Here is an 18,852-nt window from a genome sequence, read left to right as displayed (position 1 = left end):
GTGTTTCTGTGATTCTGTGATTCTGAGTCTGACTTCATTGTGAAATGAAGAAAAAAAGTTGGTGGATATCTTTCATTATAAATAATTGAGGAAGTCTGAGAGAGACTGTTTTTATCATCTTTGCTTTTACGCTTCAGGATTTGACATCCTTATGAGAGTTTGGTCACTATAGTGATAGCTGCTGCAGACACACTTAATAGACAAGGAATGAGAAGATGGACATTTGTTCCTCTTTTTAGTAAGTTCATTGAACCGAGGTTCTGCTATCAGAGGATTTTTAGAACAGTTGCTGACATCTGGTGTACTGAAACAGCATATAGAAATTTGGGAGAAGATTATCAGCATTAACTCCTATATTGTTTGGATTAAAGACTATTTTTAATATATTTATAAATACAGACACACATGGTGTAATGTACTATTTTATGGTATTGACTTTACAGGACACAAGTAGCTGGATTTATGGCTGTATGAACAGTAATTCATCAATGTGGTGAGTAAACAGTTCCTGTTCTTTATTCAAATGGGTAAGTGAGACTTGTGAGACTATATTTGAATTTAAAGCATATGAAATATCCTCCTCCTTAGGAAGGAAGAGATTGGGAGGAAAAGTAAAATTCTTACTGTGAATAGTTCGTGCTTTCTGTATCACCAAGAAAACAGGAAAGAACAGGGTTTCTCAAATACTGCATGAATGCAGAATAAAATAGGTGAACTCTTTCTTCTTAGCAGTGAAACGTTGCTCTCTTGTGGACACTACATGCTGTGCTGGATTCCTCAATTGTGTTTTGTAGCATCCCTTTAGAATCTTATGGCAGAAGACATCAAGTGTCACTCAAAGCCTTCAGAAGAGAGTGGATTGAAGCATCTCTTTTATTTGTTTCTTATTCCAAAATTGCTATTGTCATATGAAAAATATTTAGAAATGTGGGTGATTTAGTAATTATAAATAATAATAGTAATTATTTAGTAATTATTTGAATTACAATTGTTACAAAAATGGATTTAAAACACTGGCTTAGCTTACATTTGCAAAGTAAACTCAAAGTAAATTCAAGCTGCCCTTCAGATTAGGGAAAGCTTCTAGGTGGAATTGAGCTAGCATAGTATTTATCTGTTCTGGGATCTGTGCTCAGATGTATAGCCACAGAGTCTTGCCTCCAGCTGATAGCCAGATGTCATAATTACTTTTTCCTGATCCAAGAAGTTGGTTGTTACTCCTTTGCATAACCTTTGATAAGCATCAAGTGCAAGTTAGCCTAGTGCAGGACTACTACCTAAACCCTCATCTAATAATAGTGGTTTTGCTGTGGACTGTGTCCTGAGGTCATGTAACACTATTCAGAAAAACAGAAGCATCCTGGTATTCTAAAATCATAACTTAAAATGACTGAATAAATGTGCTGCAGTTCAGTGTGTTAACTTAAGTACACACCATCTTAGAACTGCTGCAAGCTCTGCAGCAGCTAACAAAATTTTTGGTTTATGTGGTATGTTGTAGATATTCCCATAGTAAAAATATATTTTGTTGTTATGCTAATAAAACTGTGTGTTAATTCAATACCAGAGCTGTTTTAGCTCATTAAGAGTTTTCATTATGTGTCTGAAGTTGCATGGCCAATAACAGCTGAATATCTTGTGTATGAGAAAGAGCTTTGCTTAACTTTTTTTGGCAAAAACAAGTTTTGCAGTATCTGAAATTATTAGTTTCATAAATTACTATGGTAGGCAACTGCAGTAGACCCAAACTTCTTCTCAATTTAAAAATCATGTGAATCCATGTCTATATAGACAGAAAAGCTGCTATGTTAATCCACTGTCATAATGTAGTGGCTGCATAATGAATATGCTCATCCTTTAATGTGTGTGAATTTTTACAGCCTGGAAGCTACTGATTTATCCTGGAGAGCTGAGCTACTTCCAACCACCAAGGTAAGTATTGTACATAACATGTAGGAGGGAGAAGTGCTTTGTGGGGTAGTTGCATATCATGGGAGAAGGATCTGTTTACCGCATTGCAAGGTGCAGTTGTATTCCAGAGGAAGGGGTGCAAGAGCTGGACATCTGGGAACCGGCAAGGGACAAGCTAAGGGCTATGTTCAGCAATGGCTTTTCTTTGTTTTTTTGTTGTTTTTTTTTTTTAGGTTGTAATAATGAAACTTCAAGACTATCCTTCTTTGTCCCATGCTGTCATTCAGGTCCCACCCACTGTCAGCAATAAGGTATAAAAAAGAAATACAGAAATTGCTTGCTTAGTGTGTTCATAGCTTTCAGATGCTATGACAGAAGGAGAAAGAAGTATATTAAATAAGTGCTAAGTTACTTTGAGAAACCATAGACCTACACTCCAGTGTGGTTTGAAGGTAGCTTTGTTACCTTCTACGAGCTCAGAAACATTTTCATTTGATAAAATACCAAATGAATAGTACTTGAAATGTACAAAGCAACAGTTTTCAAACCAGTTCTTGGAATTCTTGTTGGAGATTCTAATATTTTTCTTCCTTGTTTTTCTTAATATTCTGATGGCATTCTTAAATATTTATCTTTTTGAACAGTCAGTTCCCTTATCCAGGGTAGCGGAGAGTGCCGTAGATTATTGAAGACACCACGTATCGATTCTGGGGAGAGTGGTACAGATACTTCTGCAAGCTCTGAGACCACAAATAACGTGGTAGACAGAGTTGTGCAGACTTTGATAGTTCATAATCTTACAGATGAATTGGATATCTTTGCATCAAGGCCTTTCAGGATCCCAGTAAGAGGAACACTTGCAATGAATCTAAGCAGACTTTGCATATTCCCCAGATAAGTCTGGCAGGCCTTTCTAGTTAGTCCTGAAAATGGTAGAACACTGAACTTGAATTCAAAGTCTAAGTAGATCTGACATTCCTTTCTGCAACACAAATACAGTCTCTGTGGTATAATAATCCATGATCCAAGAAATTATTCACATCTGAAGTGATTATAATACTCGTCTTGAGTGTATCTTCAGATAGTTGTGAGAGAGACATCTTGCAGTTAAATTAGTAATATGCAAGGTTCAGGATAAGCAAAGATATAAGAGAGATCACTTGTGAAATATAACGTGCTAAGTTGTGGTCCAGTGTTAAATCTTGGAAACTGCTTTTTAAAAGTAAACAAATGCTGGATTTACAATGGGATGGAAAATAATTTTCAAGTTAACTTGAAAATACTAATTAGAGATGGTACAACTCATACCTGCTGGATACTTTGCTTTGCTTTTGCATGATTAAACTTCAGGAGACAAACTAAAGGTTCTTTTTGCTTAGGAGATTGTATCTAGTTTGGACAGGTCACTATCCCTTGCAATACCCCCTTAAAAAAAAGATGTACCTGAGATAGAGGGATGTGAAGTGGATTCTAGTCATTCTCAGCTGTTTGATTAGCCTTTTGAAGGCTGTTGCAAGTGGGTGAGGGCTAGAGTAACCTGGAAGTCATACTTTAAGCTACCCAAACTTGTACGGCTCTGTATAGGAACAAACTACCTGCCAGTCCCTATCAGTGGAGTGTGGAGAGTTGGCTTTTCAGTACTTATGTCCTGGACTCTGCCTGAGCCTGTGGATAGAATTTGGCAGGTACAAAGTCTTTATAGTCTTCTGCTCCATTTAGATCTGTATTTAATATCCTGAATTGCAGTATACTTTGGACTGTGAGTTCTTCAAAGAAGATGCCAGAACAGTACAGCTTCCTGTAACACATCTTTTTTCATTTGGTAAGTATAGCATATTACTTTTAGGGGGGGGAAAAAAAGGAAAACTAATATTACTAACATTTGGATAATAAATTTGCCTAACAATTCCAATGGTCAGGAGGTTTTTCAGGGTTTGTTTTTATTGTAGTTAATACTACTGTTGTTAATAACAGACAAAGAAATAAGAAATATGGTGTTTTGACTAACAAGTATAGAAGCACATAAGTCTCTGGGGGAAAAAAATTATAATTTTATCAAATATGTGAAAATAATACATCTTTTACAGGGCTTTCTTCAAGCAAGGTTCTATTAAATTCAACTGGCTTACTTTACAAAATACAGCTCCAGCACTTCAACCAAGTAAGAATGCTGCTTAATTTTTTAAGCTAACATAACTGCTGTTTGGAGAATGTAAGAGACTTTTTTTTTATGTTCTAGATATATCAAGCTTTCAAAATTTATATAGAGAGCCATTGCCAGTCACTCAAAGGTAAATATAAGTCTTCTAAAGTATAAATTTATAAAACAAAGCTTGTTGAAAATTCTCAAGACTGAAGCTGGTGGAAACAAAAGTCCTCTCATGCAATGGGGTTTAGGCAGTACTGTTATAATCTGTTCAAATGTCTCTGCTAATATCTCTCACTTTCCATTTTTTGTTAAGAAGGATAGCTCAAAGAAAATGTGGAAGTAGTCCTCATATGTTTGTTTTTCCTTACTTCCTAGCAAAGGGAAGCTGCACTTTCAGCATTTTTTTCAGCAGGATTCTGCAATATGTTCAAAGTGTTTCTAGCACATTTGGCTAGGATGTTTATTTGCTAATTATGAGACTCAAATTTGAACGTTGGGTTACATAAGCTTAAACAGAAAGGGATGCTAAAGGACTTTGTTTAAAAAAAAAAAAGTGATGGATGTATTAGCTTGAGGTTGCAGCTTTGTATTGAAAACCAGAAGTTTTCTCATAACTGTCATGCCTTTAAACATTGATGTCTCACTGTCTTGTTCTGTAACAGCATGAGTTAAAAAATGTAATTTTTGTTCAATGCGAGCTGCACTGATCTACATTGCAATGTCAATTGCAGTGTAACTGCAAGCCCAGTGATTCTGTTTAGTGATCTATATACCACCTTTGTTTTACTTGCATTTTACTTCTTGGAGACAGTTGCCACACCTGTTCTTAATTTTATATTTTTTAATTGTCTTCCATTTCAGAAAGAAAACCTAGTGTTTACAGACTTCATATACCTTGGTCACATGAAGACTCAATAACTGTAGCAAAGTAAGGACTTTAACAATTATGACTGACTTCTTGATATGTTTTTGAAGAATGTTTGCATCCTGTTGTGATAGGAGACAACTGCTGTCTCAAGTGTTTGGCTTCTGCATCTTTTCCTCATTTACCTTTCTGCCCTTGTTGACAAAGTTGTCTTGACTTTTCCACAGAATAAGAATATCTGCTAATTGTTTGTTTAATAATTCTCATTGATTCTCTTGAGAAGGAAGTCAGACTTGCTGGTCTGAAATTCTCAGCATAATCTTTTACTGCCTCATGAGTGGGCAACAGAGGCTGCTCTGGATGCTGGCTTCTTCCTGTAACCCAGGGTTTGGATCACACAGCAGCCCTAAGTTGCTTCAGCAGCATAGTCCTGACAAAATCACATGATATGGCTTGAAATTCGTGTCACTCATGAATTGCAATCGAACAACCTGACTTTATTTTATATGGTTGGAAAACTGTCTTCCTTGTTTATTTTAGAGGTCTTAAGGACACCTCCCTACTTCCGCCCCGGCCCCCGTATTTTCTAACAATGTAATGCTTGCAGGAAACTGAATTGTATCCTTGAGACTCTGTCCTTCCCATTCTTGTCACTCAGGATATTTACATGTTCTGTGAGGCAGTGTGTACATTAATGCTAAAGTTCTCTGTTTTCATTAGTACCATGCCTCTTGATAGTTCAGAGGACAGTGGATTGAGGATGCTATGTAGTTCTCTGTGATAGGATAAACAAGTTCATTATACCATTTTGTTCATAGCTTGTGATGACACTTGATGTACTAGATATGGTTTTACGTGCACTTGTTGAAGACTAAAGCATGTTTGGCTGCTTTTGATTATAAGGATAACAATTACCAATTAAGTTGCTGTTTCAGAGTTCCGTCTTTTACTGAGATTTCTGCAAAACTGCATATTGCTCAGCCTCAAAATGACGACAGGGTTCCAGAGTTAAATATTTACTCTTCCTCAGACTGTCAGTATGAAGTGAGTAATACAAATTCATTTTATAGCTAGTTTGCATTGCTGTATAATTTTTTCATAATTCAGTCTTTCAAAACGTGTAGCGCATTAATCAAAATAAATACTATGCAAATCTAAAGGTGGGCTGTTTGGCCTTTTTGTAAATGTAGTGCATGTTCCTAGTATTTCACAACAGCTGGAGTAATATTGAAAGTTGGGCTCACATTCCTAAGAAAAACTTCTAAAGCTTTTTTTTAAAAAAGTCAGTAGTAAGCTTTGTACATTTTAGTTATGGGATTGCTGTATTCTAATACTTATGTTGGCTTCTTAAACATAAAAGTACTTTGTACTTATGCTTACCTTTGTATAAAATAACAAAATATTTCTCTTTTTATCAAGGTAATTCTGAAGACGTCACTTTTACAGGTTCTTGGGCAAGTAAGAAAACCTTCTAGTACTAGATGGGTTTTCATGTCAGTATCATCTATAGAAGTTCTCCTCCCTTCCCCACCATGGCACTTCAAATTCCTTGATGGCAAGAGGAACACTAATTCGATGATCATTTAAAACCTTGTCACTTGACAAGGCATCCCATCCGGATGAATGTCAGGCCTCAGTTTTCAGAGGAGTAGAGCTAATGTAAATGTTGAGCATTTGGCTTTGTGGTTACCTGGATATCTGTAAAGGCATGACGCTGTAGGTCACTGTCTTGCCTGATGAGTCAGTAGTGTTAGAACTTCAAAACACATTTGGCATCAACTAAAAGTTAGGGAAAAAAGTTCAAGTAGATCTGTATGCTCCTTTTCAACAAATTTTCTTTGGTTATCGATGAAGAATACGTTTTGACATTGCTATCAGTAAAAATAGACCAGCCATCTGCAGTTTTCTGTTTCTAAAACGTAATTAATTTGCAAGCACTTAAGTGTAGTGCTGGAATATTACTGGCAAGTTTCTCTATTTGAATGTATGCATTTTTATCAAGGATTTCTCATTTTCTTATCATTTTAGAAGAATTCATGTGCTATTTGTTTATTAATAATGACTTGGGACAGTGGAAGCCAATTAAAACATACATGAAATTACTTCCAAAAATTCTTTCTATATATATAGTTACATATATAACTATATGCAGGTTTTGCTTGGAGAGTGGCCTTTTACTCTTAATTTTTTAATTTCTTTTACTGACATATCATTAACGTGCTACTGTATTCTTTTAATATTTGTCTTGACGGGAAAAAAAAGCATTCATTTATAATTTGGTCATTTATCAAAACATGTTTCAGTAGCAGTTTATTAGAGATCCAAGTATTTTTCATGTATAACATTAATTGCTAATGGTGGTTATCAAATACTTATGCACCAAAATGAGAAACTGTTTGAATCTTTTAAGAGAGGTTTTCTAATCACATTATTGTACTGGCTTCATGATAATATTTTTGTGTGTGTGTTGTTTTAATATATTTTTATATATACAAATTTAAAGTTATACTTATATCCTTGTCTTTCAGATAATAAGGTTCCATGCTGGCGCTCTTCCTGTCTATGTTGTTTCTAATATTCTTCTTACTTATGGAGGACAATTGAGCACGCTGATATCAACAGGTAGCTTTCTAGAAATTTTTTTTCTGTCACAAACGTCTTTAGAGAACTTAATTATCCAACTCACTGTTGAAAGACTAGCTAATTGTTGTGAATTTTTTAGTTCAATAAATGGAGGTATCATTCAAATTCAGTGTTATTGAACTTGTGCAAGTACTGGGATCTATGCTTTTCGGTTTTGTTTTTTGTTTGTTGCTAGTCCTCCAAGGTTGTGGTGTAGCAGATATTTCTTTATTATTTTACTCTACAATCCCTTCTTTGTGAATGATTGGTGTTGCACAATATTTTAGAATTAATAGAAGTCTACTTAAAAATGCGTGTAAGAGTTTAAAAAATATTGTTAATATGTGCAAAACACTTTACTTCTTGCATGGAGATTTGCAGGCTAACCTTTAGACGTGTCTGCAGACAAAACGCATTTTTATCTAAATTGAGGTTGTGTTTGTACCAAACTCCGTAATCTCTCTAGAAGCTCCTGTGACATATTGCCTAATATGAGTGATCCCGTGAATAAGGGCCTTGAAGTATGCTGACTTGCAGTACTGTTATAAGACCTTGTTTCAAAGTAAACTTCTAAACCTTTCTCTGAATTTACTTTTTGTTGTGGATCTTCTTTGTTAAAGTTCATGACAAAATAATAACTATAGATGTTTTCTGTTCTTGATTCTAGGCCAGTGTTCTGACTTTTCCCTTGAACTAGTTAGGACAGCTAAACCCTACAAAGTAGAACCTCTTATAAGCATTGTTGTGTTTCTGCCGGGGTGAGTTTGCATAACTTATTTATTTAAAGCAGTTTCCAAAACAGAGGTTTCAGTAAAACTATTGGTGGGAAGGAATATTATTTTATCTGTAGTCGATGTGAACACCTGACACTGATTTTGTTTGAAAGGCTATAGTAGGAGGAATAGTTGATATATATTTTATTGTAACGGCAATTGGAGGTGATAAGTAATACTGCTTTCATGTTTTTGGCAGGTTTAATTGGTTTAGAGAGATATGGGAATCGCTGTCACTACCAGAAGTGGATGCTGCTGTGCTGAGTAGTCAGGATGCATCATTCACCCTTGTGTCCCTGATTCTATTTCTTTTTGGGACTGGCATTGCCTACTGGAGTGCAGTATTTTTCTCTACATCTCTGAGACTCTTCTCTTCCTTATGGTTAACTCTGATTAGGTAAAATGTTACAGTATATAATTATGCTCTTTTAGATGACTGTGACCCTGTCAATTCTTTCTGTTGCTTCAGTGTGAATGCTTGGGCAGATTGAATTCCGCAATGTACTTCATACACGATTTTAGACAGCCGAGTATCTCAGTGTTAAGTACTAATGAAGTATGAGCATTGCCTCGTATTCCTTATTCCACATCTCCAAAAGGGAGCATAAATGGCTTCCTTGTTTCCTTAACCAGCTGTTATAAATGTTTTCAGTTTGTTTTTGAGGAAAGCTTGCTGGGGAAAAGAAAGCACATGAACTATTCCCTTTTCAGCAGCTCAAAAAATAAATGTATATATTTAGAAAAGGGATTATAAGCATTGCAATCCATTCCTCATTATTCATATTGGAGAAACTGCATTAAAGAACACAAACAGATTTGTGAAACAAAAACTTTTTGGATGTTCGTTTCGCTCTACAAGACCAATGAATTTTCAGTATTCTTAGACATGATCTATAAATGTTTTTGCTTGTACAGATGTGTATTCAAATATGAAATTGGGTTTAAAAAAGCAGGAAGATAAAAAGATTTTGAAAGAGTAAATTAGTAAATTGGATAACATGCTTAGCTATTTTAATTGTTTGACTGTTCTGACACAGGTAACAGTCCTCAGCTAGACTTGAGCCAACTCTGTCTCCAAAAAGTTGGTTGGGATGCTCTTTACTCAGAAAAGATACGCTAAATTAATTTTCTTTTTTTCATCACTAGCACTTCTGGTCTTATTCTACCAGATAATAGAAGTTGTATCAGCAATATCTTCTCAGCCACCTTGTTTATAAATTACAGTGGGTGCTTTAGTATTAGTTTTAAGTGGCAAAGTGATGAACTTCTAAGTTTTGAAACTACTCTTACTAAATCTTTAAGGGTTTTAACTCAGTTGGTACTCTTTTCATTAAAGCTTTTGATTTCCCTGAAAATCCTGAGAATGTCTTGGGCAGAGGCAGGAAGATAAGATTTTTGTGTGCCTACCTGTAAGTCAGCTGGTTCATTTTGAAATTCTAGTGCCTTACACAGTTCTAATACCTTACACAGTTTTTAATCTACTCCTGAAATTTTGAAGAAGAAAAAAACATTTGTTTTCTATAAATCTCTTTAAAGTAGATAGTGTTCACTTGACTTTTGCTCAGTGTTCTGAAATGATCTGATATGGCCAGCACCAAAGAATTTGTCACTAGCTGTCTGTGGAATTCTTTGTTCTTGTCAGCTAGCCTTATTTTTGTGGTTATTTTCAATATTTGTTGCAAAAGTTTTTAAAATTGTATTTTCCAAATAAGGCTTTTTCTGTTTTCAATGTCTCTCTTGATACCCCATGAATATCCAAGAAGTACAGACTTTTTCATAGTTCTATTGCACTTCCTCCCCACCACACTCCCCTCATTGTCACACCTTCTCAGCTTATCTTTGTTATTTCAGATTCATACTTGTCTCTTAGTCATATAAGCTGGAATCCAGAAACTTTAAATAAGCTTTTCTGTGTGTCTGAGACCGTGAGCAAGCAGAAATTCCTGTCTGTGAAGAATGTTTGTCACAGAATTAATGTCTTGGATACTTATTGTTGAATACTGCTATACTACCATTGAACACTGCAGTGCATTAACATTTGTAGTAGGAGTCACTTTCATGATGCAGCTGTGCAGTAATAAGATACATGTTCTCTTGGGCTGAACAGAAGAACTTGGTGACTGATGCATATCTACAGTTAGCATTATCTAATGTTTTATGTTCACCAATGTATCCTTTACGGACGGGACTCCGAGCAACCTGATCTAGTTGAAGATGCCCCTGCTTATTGCAGGGACGTTGGACTAGATGCCCTTAAAAGGTCCCTTTCAACCCAAAGATTCTAGAATTCCTCAAAAGAATTGAAATTATACATTTTTTTAGACAGACATTCAAGAAAGTGTAAGACAGTTGTGTTCATTTGATAAGCTACTTTGCAAGAAAAATTTTCTTATATAGCAGTTGATATGTATGTTAAAATTTGTGTAACTTTATTTTTCCAGTGTTTAATCAATAATCAGGAACAACTTATTCTTTTCAGTTATTCACGAAACAGAATTATTCTTTGATCTTTGTGGGTCTGATGTTACAAAAGTATAATAGTAGCTTTGTTTCTTTTTTTAGACCTACTGTACTTCAAAAAGATAAGTTGATTACACCCAGAAGACTCTGCGGGATGTTATCCCTTGCTTTGGTTAGCTGGACCACTTGCGGTGCATTTGCTGTATTCATTATTTATCTTCAATACTTGTTTAAGGTACTGAAAGCCTAAACATTTTGAATTTATAACTGAATTCAACATTTCATATGCTTTGAATTAACCCCATGTTAAAAGCAAAAATACAAATTACCTTTTTTCATACTTAAATGTTATTATTTGCATACTTGAAATAGGTGGGTTTTTTTTCTTATCGGACTCTCACAATCCTGTGATTTTTTAGAATTATTTTTCTTTTGATATAACGCTTCTCCCAAAGAAATGTATGGTCCCATATGCCCAGTACAATAATGCATATGGTTACAATTTTTAATTTATGGATAGGTACTGTTATAAAATCAAAGACTAATAACTCCCTTGAAGAGAAACTTTAGCAAAGGGAGAACTTGGAACATGTAGAGTACTCTCCATCTTTAAAGACTCTTCACAAATCTTTATGGAGTAAAAGGAAGGAGGATATAGTGTAGAATTAGGATAGTCTTACTGTATGTCTAATCTGATCCCTTGGGTAGTGCCACGAAGATCCATATTTAGTCCCCGCCATTCAGTTTCCATGGTCTTCCTTGCATCAGAGCTCCTAACTTATCTGATTCACCCTATGGTTATATAGCTGCTAATCAGCTACTATACTTGGCTGCTAGGGAAGCATTGGAGCAGGGGCACAAAGCAGAGCAGCTTACAGGTGCTCTGAAGCAGGTAGGTGGCAGCCGAAAGCACAGTCTGAGGAGCAGTGCTATCTCTAATTGAGCTCCCTGTGACATAAGGTTACCCTGTGAAGGGTGTTCCCATACTGCCATTACTCCCCATTCTGTTGTAAATCTCTGATGTGGGACTTTTCCTACATGGTCTGTTTATGAGTTTCTGCAGAAGGTGAAGCAGAACTGAATTATCGGGAGGAGGTGAGGAATATGCAGATTTTCCACTCTATATTCTCTGTCGAGCACAGTGGAAAGGGAGAAGGCAGAGCAGCATAAATTTTCTCTCTGTGCTTGGAAATCCTTCTTTAAGAGAGCACTTTGGATGCTGCTCATAAAAAAGGAAGAGGAATTCTTGCATTGCAGCTCCATTGGGGCCCCAGAATCATCTAGCTATAAAAAGGGGCAAAAATAATTAGTCCAAAATTTTCTTCTATGCCGCAGCTTATGTGTGAAGAAACATTGCTAAAAAAGCTGAACTTTTATGTCTTCCAGGTCATAAAACTGCATGTGAATGTGAGAGCAGAACAAAACATGCTCCATGGGGTAAGTCTGTTTCCTGCTTCTGTTCAAAACTGTGACCAAAACTTGTTTGGCAAACCTATGCATTATGAATTGTTATCATCTTGCCTTGGTAGTATTAGGTTGTGCTGTGACGACTGGATGGCTATAGTTTGCTTACTGTGGGCATGACGTGAAAGAAAAGCCAGGACGCAAGTAGCCTGTTCCATCACATAGGACTACGGCATTCACTGTTCAAGATCACTGCAGTGTGAACTTGTCTGAAGTACAATTAAGAAGAAAACTTAGTCTATGAATACATACAGAACAATATGGTTTTGTCTAGATTTTGGTATTTGATTATGCATGCCTTACCTAAAAAAGGAAATTTAATTTCTGGGTAATAATCTATACTACAGGTAAATATTTTTTCCAGATAGGTAGCTTGTGGAGCTTAGGGGTTTTTTTTTAATCCAGAGATGACAAACTTGATTCATTAGATGGATATGAGCTGAGACTGCAGTAAATTGGGAGCTGTTTAAAAAGGAGTGAAGAAGCATTGGGTTTCATGCCTTGTGAACTTTCTTTCCTTTTTCAGTTACTTTAAGGTATAGGATTGAATATGTAAGCAGACATGGACACAAGCATATAATAACTACCTGTTCTTTTTTGCAATCACAGAACATAGTTAAAAATGCAGTCTGCCAGAAAAAGGTGTTGACAGGTTTCTTTGGGTTTCTTTGAGTGGTTTTGTGTGTTTAGTTTTATATCCTCTCCCCTTCTTTCATATCCATATAATTTTGTATTGTTCTGTTTCATTTGTGGGGCGCTTTTCTGTCATTGGAAGTTAGCATCTGCCAACTCATTAGTTTATCTTTGTTATTTATACCTACAGCTAATATTTTACTCCCAGTTGCATTACCTCCCATATCTTTTTTCCATGAATGATGATTTCTGATTTTCACCCACATGCTTTATTACTCCTTTTATTCTGTTCTTCATCCTTCCAGGAACTCCATTTCTTATCACTGCATTGGTGTCAGGGCATCTCCACTTTCCATTCTTTTCTTCCAAAGACACATAAACTATTAATGTATGAGAAATTTCTGGTTAGATCTAGATGCTTTAAAATCGAACTATTGAACTTTGCTTTTGATGGCTTTTTGAGAGATAAATTGCAAATTTTCTTCTTAAATCAGAGCTGGTATGATACTGTTAGGAGAGGTTTTTTTCCCCTCCTCCTCCCCCAGCATGGGTTCTTATAAGCCTATGTATGTTTTTGAGTCTTCTGTCTTTTATTCTCAGGATTCAGACCACTCAAAAGAAACTTCACAGAACTCCAGTATACACACAGCCAAAAACCAGAGTTCGATGGACAGTATTTCAGAAGCAACACAATCTCTTTCCAGCAGTACAACAATTGCTGAAGCCATTAACAGTCTTAAGATGCATATTACAATTTTCAACTTATTCACATGGATTGTACTGCTCAGCTTGCCATCCTTGATTTATTGGTTTAAAAATCTCAGGTAACTTCTTAAATTGACAGTAAGGTAGAAGAAAAAAATATAAACCTTTTGAAGACAATAAAAATTGCAAATGCTTGACTCTTTACATTATGAGCTACCTTATAGTATCAAAGACTTTTGTTAATTATAATTGTGTTTTTCTATGCAATCTGGTTTGTGTTATGGTATAAGTAGATGTTAAATGTATCAGTGATATGTTGAAGCAAGTAATGATTCACAAAGGATTTAAAATCAGGCTGTGATGCCATAAGCATTTCACATATGTTTGTTGTTATCAGCACATGCTTGTTCCCAACTTGGATTTTATTTGGTAGCCTAGTTTAGAAGTAACATGCTTTTCACACCATTTCTTTGTAGGTACAATGTTAGACTTGATCCTGATCCATGTAGATCTACAGCTATTATCATCATATGCATTTTAGAAATTCTCATGAATTCAAGTACTTCTGAAGTGAAATCAAGGTATGGTAGCCTAATCTCCAGGTTCTTTTTTTGTGCTTCTTTCTTACTACTTTCATTTGTGTGGTAAAACTTAATTTATGCTGCACAGACATGTAATTGTTCAGCCTACATAGAGGTTCATGAACTTGCATGGTTAAATCTTAGACTAGGTAAAATGCATGCAAACTACCTGCAGTTCAGCTAAGTGGAGAAAATCACCTGGACTTAAATGAAGTATTTGTCATCTAAAGAATCCGTCGCATAAAGACTTCTTTAACTGTGACTTTTTCGTTCATAATTCATTGAATCCTTCCAAATATTACAGAATCCTAATACATTTGGCAATTATTGTCAGAAAATTACAAGGAAAAGCGAATTCCAAACCATTATCGTTATGTTCTTGTAACTCCCCCTTATGGGCACTTGTGGAAATGTATTGTGCTTTTTACTGGATTAAGAAGTTTTGAGCACTTGGTTTTGCTGATGGGTAGAGCATTTCTTGTTCAGATATAAAATTAGTCACTGCCTCATGAAAGATAATGAATAATAACCAATGTAGTTTATCCTCTTGATCAGTATCTGTTAACTCAAATGATGTTGATGCTGTTACAGAGAACTTATTTCTAAATTAATAGAAGAATATTTTAAATGACATTTTATTACCCTTTTTGCATTACTGCTCTTGCTTATGCATCAATTGTTACTGCTCATTAGACCTAATTGTTCTGTTTTAAAAATGAACAAAGCCTTGAAATCTATACATTACTTTTCAAAAGAAAGTGAAGTATGGTATTTGCATACCTTCTGCATGTATGGCTACAAAAATGGCAATTTTTTCTTTATATTCTTACAGTAAACTCTTGAAGATCGCAGCCAAAGTTCCACTCCCTCTGTCTGTTGCAATGTTGGTCTTTGGACGAATGCATTTATACAAAGTACCGCAATTTGTAACCTTTTCTCTTCTTCTACATGTGCTGTGTTGTATTGTGTAACGTTTGCTATATATAGGAAGTAGAGTGCAGCCTAGAAACTTAACAGTGAAGATGGGGCAAATTTCCACAAAGAAATGCCGAGATGAATATCATTGGTAGTTAAAATTATGTGGAAAAGAGGACAGAACTGACTACCTTATTAAAAGTTCATGGTTCTGTTCATGTTGCTTAGAAAGCTTTTCATGGTGTTTATTTCCTGGCTGTGAAAATCATGTGAATTAACTGTGTGTTTGTGTAAGCACATAAATCATATCAGTGCAACATCTCAACACTGTTTGCCTTGTAAACACTTGGATATGTCACTATACTTCTTTGTTGGAACAGACTTTTTTTACTCACTATGCCATACAGTGTGTATGTTCTGAACTTGCATCTCTTGCAGGTCTAAATTATGCTGGTTAAAACTCAATGCATTTCAAGCACACTGTGACTCACAAAAACTACCCAGCCAAGTATATTTTTAATCATTTTATGCTACGTTTAAAAGCTGCCACAATTGTGTCTAGACAAACTAGAATGTACTGCTTATATAGAACTGTTATTTCTATCAAATCATTTGTTCAATCAGTGTGAGTTGAACATTTTTGAGATTATTGAAGTCTTATACGTTTAACTTTTTGTGAGAGTGAGAAAACAACAATATTCTGTGTAGCTTTCTATTCAGGAAGGATACCAGCAGATTCATAATCAATTTGCTGTAATGTTGTTTTAAAACATGTTTCTGGAAAGTTTTCTCTGGAATTTCATCAGTTCTGAAATTAGTCCTTGGACCTTGTCCACATGTAGAAGCTAGCAAATGTTGAGGTATGGTGTGAGTTCAAAGTGCAGTGGCTGTACCACACTGTTTCCAAGTAGACAAGGCAGTTGTTTTTTTTCCTATTGTAAATGGAGAATCAACTGTCTCGTAATAAATGTCCATGCATGAAATTATATGGAATAACACTGTAAATTCATGCGCTGCCATACAGTGCTAACTTCTTCATGTGGATGAACTTAGTAATAGTGGGAAATACTGACCATAATTATTAGCTCTGTATAAGGTTTTATCTTAGTGCCTAGATGCTACAGTGACTGCCATTTATAATAAAGCCTAAGATAGCTGTGTGTAAGGAATTCTGTCCCCTGGGTATGTATTTTGCCAACAGAATAAATCTCAGTAGCCATTAGGTTAAAATGATGTATTGATTCTGTGTAGAGATAAACCTACTACTTGCTTCTGTGTTAGCTGTCTCCTCTCTGTCTGAGATAACAGGTATCTTCATGTGGAAATACTAGACCAGCTCCATCCTCTTACATGAATAATAAGAGGAAATCTGCTACCCAGTCAATCAAGTATATTCTTGATATAGTAGCATGGCCAGCCTGACCCATTAATTTTATCCTGTCTCATGAATCTTGCCTGAAGTGCCTCAATTAGTTCTAGCGTGTTGTTAGAGTCAATTCACTTGAGCTGGCTGGAAAGTCTTAATTTACACAGCAACTTTCTGAAATGAAGGACAAATGTGAAGTAAGCACCTGTGTTTGCATACAAGTCAGTAGTTCAGACTATCAGTCAGTCATTGAAACTGCTTTAACCGAGTAAGATTATTGTAGTTAACCAAACCACTGTCACAGTTATCAGTAATCTATGTGCTGGTATTCTAGTCTTAAACCTTTTTTTTAAAAAAGGTTAGATTATACATAGCATTTGTAAATCAGAAAAGTTATTTGAATAGATTGTATCTTGATGCTCTCTAACCACATGTATGCTACGGTATATATATGTAAGATAATTTGTGTGTCTAAACATACTTGTAGCTAAATTCACCAGTTGGTTTAACCTAAAAATTGCTGTTCAGACATGGGAGAATAGAGTAGTTTTTCTATTTTGAAATGGCTGTGAATGAAAGATGGTGGCAGAACTGCATTGGGGCAGGTAAAAGGCCGTCTGAAATGTGCAGGATCTGATTTCTGTGGAAGATCATTTTCCTTGGCCTTCATGGACCTTTTGGCTTACTACTGTATTTTACATCTGATTTTATTTTGCCATCTTAATGGGTTGTTTGTGTATGAATCCATTTGTTGGAGCTGTTGGTGGAATAAAATAATAATGAGAGCAAATGCTCTCTGCATGTAGTAGCTTTGATAGCCTCCAAAATCTGCCAGTGTGAAACTTACTGAATTACAGCTGCATAGAATTAACACCAATTTTTTTTAATTTAATGATATATTTGAAGCTGGGAATTGTGTCAATAGTTGTTATCACTCTTCATGAAATGTGTTACAGTATCTTGCATAGATTCCTACTTGATTTTTGAGTTGGAGGTAGGAATAGATATAATCCTGAGTCTGAGATCCCAGATGACAGAATTTGTCATATCTCTCTCAACGCTCTCTTTTGTTTCAGAGATGATTTACCTTCACTGGGGGAAAGAGGGGAAGTCTTACTGCTACTTCTGGGTTCATATACATTCTGTGTCATTTGCTAGATGAAAAATCTTCTCAAGAGATGTGTGTCTGGATTTTGCAATGACTGTGCACTGTGTAACTACAGTTGTTTGAGAGGTTAGGTGTGAAATCATAACTAGATTTTCTATATAATCAGCAGAGGGGGATAGGATTAGAACAAGTCCAGGGGACAATTTATCCCATTCTGAGAGAGGATGAATGATCCTCCTTGCCATTCTGGAAAAGGACAAGATTTTATAACAGTCTAAAATTGTTTTTCAGGTAAAATACAATGATTGTTTGATGTTACTTTTGGAGAGGAGGCTTCTAATATACAAATTTCTAGTTCTGCCACTGTTCACAATTATAATTTTATGCAGACCCAAATTCTGTCTTCTCCTTTTTTCAGAAGTTGAGGTATTAATTTTGCAGAAACGCTGTTCTTCATCCATGTGGACGTTCACTACATTTAGATGGGGATTATGCCACATAATCAAACATTCAGGTTGAGATTAAGCCACCATTTTTTGGCTTGTACCTCAGGATGCATTCAAAATAAGAACTATTTGTGTGGCTCTTTTCTAATATTTTTTTAATAAGCTATTAGAAACAGAATTAAACAGGATAAGAACCTAGAGTACCAAATGTTGCTAGTTTTAGGTACAGTATATATGTATAGCAGAGTCTTTCTTTGGCAGGGGCAGGGGGAGATTTAATGACAAGCGTTTAGTGGCATCTCTATACCCTGAATTGCTCTTTAAGTGTATAATCTTTTCTGTTTGATATCAAATGTGTTCCTCGGAGTCTTACCACACTGCAATCATAGTAGCTACACCTGTAGCTGAGCGTTCATAAAAAGGTCTATATTTGTCTGGTAAGGAAAAACTGTTACCTCTTAACTGGAATTACCAAATGTACCTTGAAATTGAATGAATGAATGTTGTCCAAAGGTGGTATTTTCCATTTGGATTTAAAAGTTAGTTGTGGTATGTCATGTTTCAGCATCCTGTTAAAAGGGGAACTGGTTTTTGAGGTGTGGTTGGGGTTGTTTTTGTTTGTTTTTCTTCAAAAAAAAAAAATTGCAGTAACTGGAATTTAAGTTAGTATTGTTTCTCACATTTACAGTTCTGCTCTGATTTCGGTTTTGAGTGAGCTGATGCATGTAGCAGTTCATTCCAAAATATTAATTTGCTGCATTTGAAAACACAAATTACACAAAACCCCCCTAAACAGTGTAGTAGTAATACATTTCAGAAGCCATAGAGACTGCCTGTATGTGTAAATGAACTTT

At 35.5% G+C, this 18,852-nt stretch overlaps 1 protein-coding gene across 1 annotated transcript; it reads left to right on the top strand.

Moving 5' to 3' along the window:
• Nucleotides 1-413: 413 nt before the first annotated feature.
• PGAP1 (post-GPI attachment to proteins 1) lies at nt 414-15,134 on the top strand. Its single transcript, XM_010286962.1, has 17 exons — nt 414-493; nt 1,881-1,932; nt 2,145-2,222; nt 3,658-3,733; nt 3,999-4,072; nt 4,151-4,202; nt 4,922-4,988; nt 5,861-5,969; nt 6,345-6,383; nt 7,454-7,547; nt 8,215-8,305; nt 8,520-8,717; nt 10,883-11,015; nt 12,167-12,217; nt 13,478-13,701; nt 14,059-14,163; nt 14,996-15,134. Exons 1-17 carry the CDS (start codon nt 414-416, stop codon nt 15,132-15,134), a joined length of 1,662 nt encoding a protein of 553 aa, XP_010285264.1.
• Nucleotides 15,135-18,852: the final 3,718 nt, after the last annotated feature.

Source organism: Phaethon lepturus, unplaced genomic scaffold, assembly GCF_000687285.1.
Source record: "Phaethon lepturus isolate BGI_N335 unplaced genomic scaffold, ASM68728v1 scaffold29525, whole genome shotgun sequence".
NCBI lineage: Eukaryota > Metazoa > Chordata > Aves > Phaethontiformes > Phaethontidae > Phaethon > Phaethon lepturus.
The sequence above is the reverse complement of the archived record's forward strand: the minus strand, read 5'-3'. Positions and strand labels throughout refer to the sequence as shown.

What these genes read in the sequence shown, in the direction of transcription:
- PGAP1 (XM_010286962.1), top strand. Translation starts at nt 414, where the DNA reads ATGTACTATTTTATGGTATTGACTTTACAGGACACAAGTAGCTGGATT. An exon ending in AACACATCTTTTTTCATTTG is followed by an intron (nt 3,734 to 3,998) that starts GTAAGTATAGCA and finishes CATCTTTTACAG; the next exon opens with GGCTTTCTTCAAGCAAGGTT. An exon ending in CCATTGCCAGTCACTCAAAG is followed by an intron (nt 4,203 to 4,921) that starts GTAAATATAAGT and finishes CTTCCATTTCAG; the next exon opens with AAAGAAAACCTAGTGTTTAC.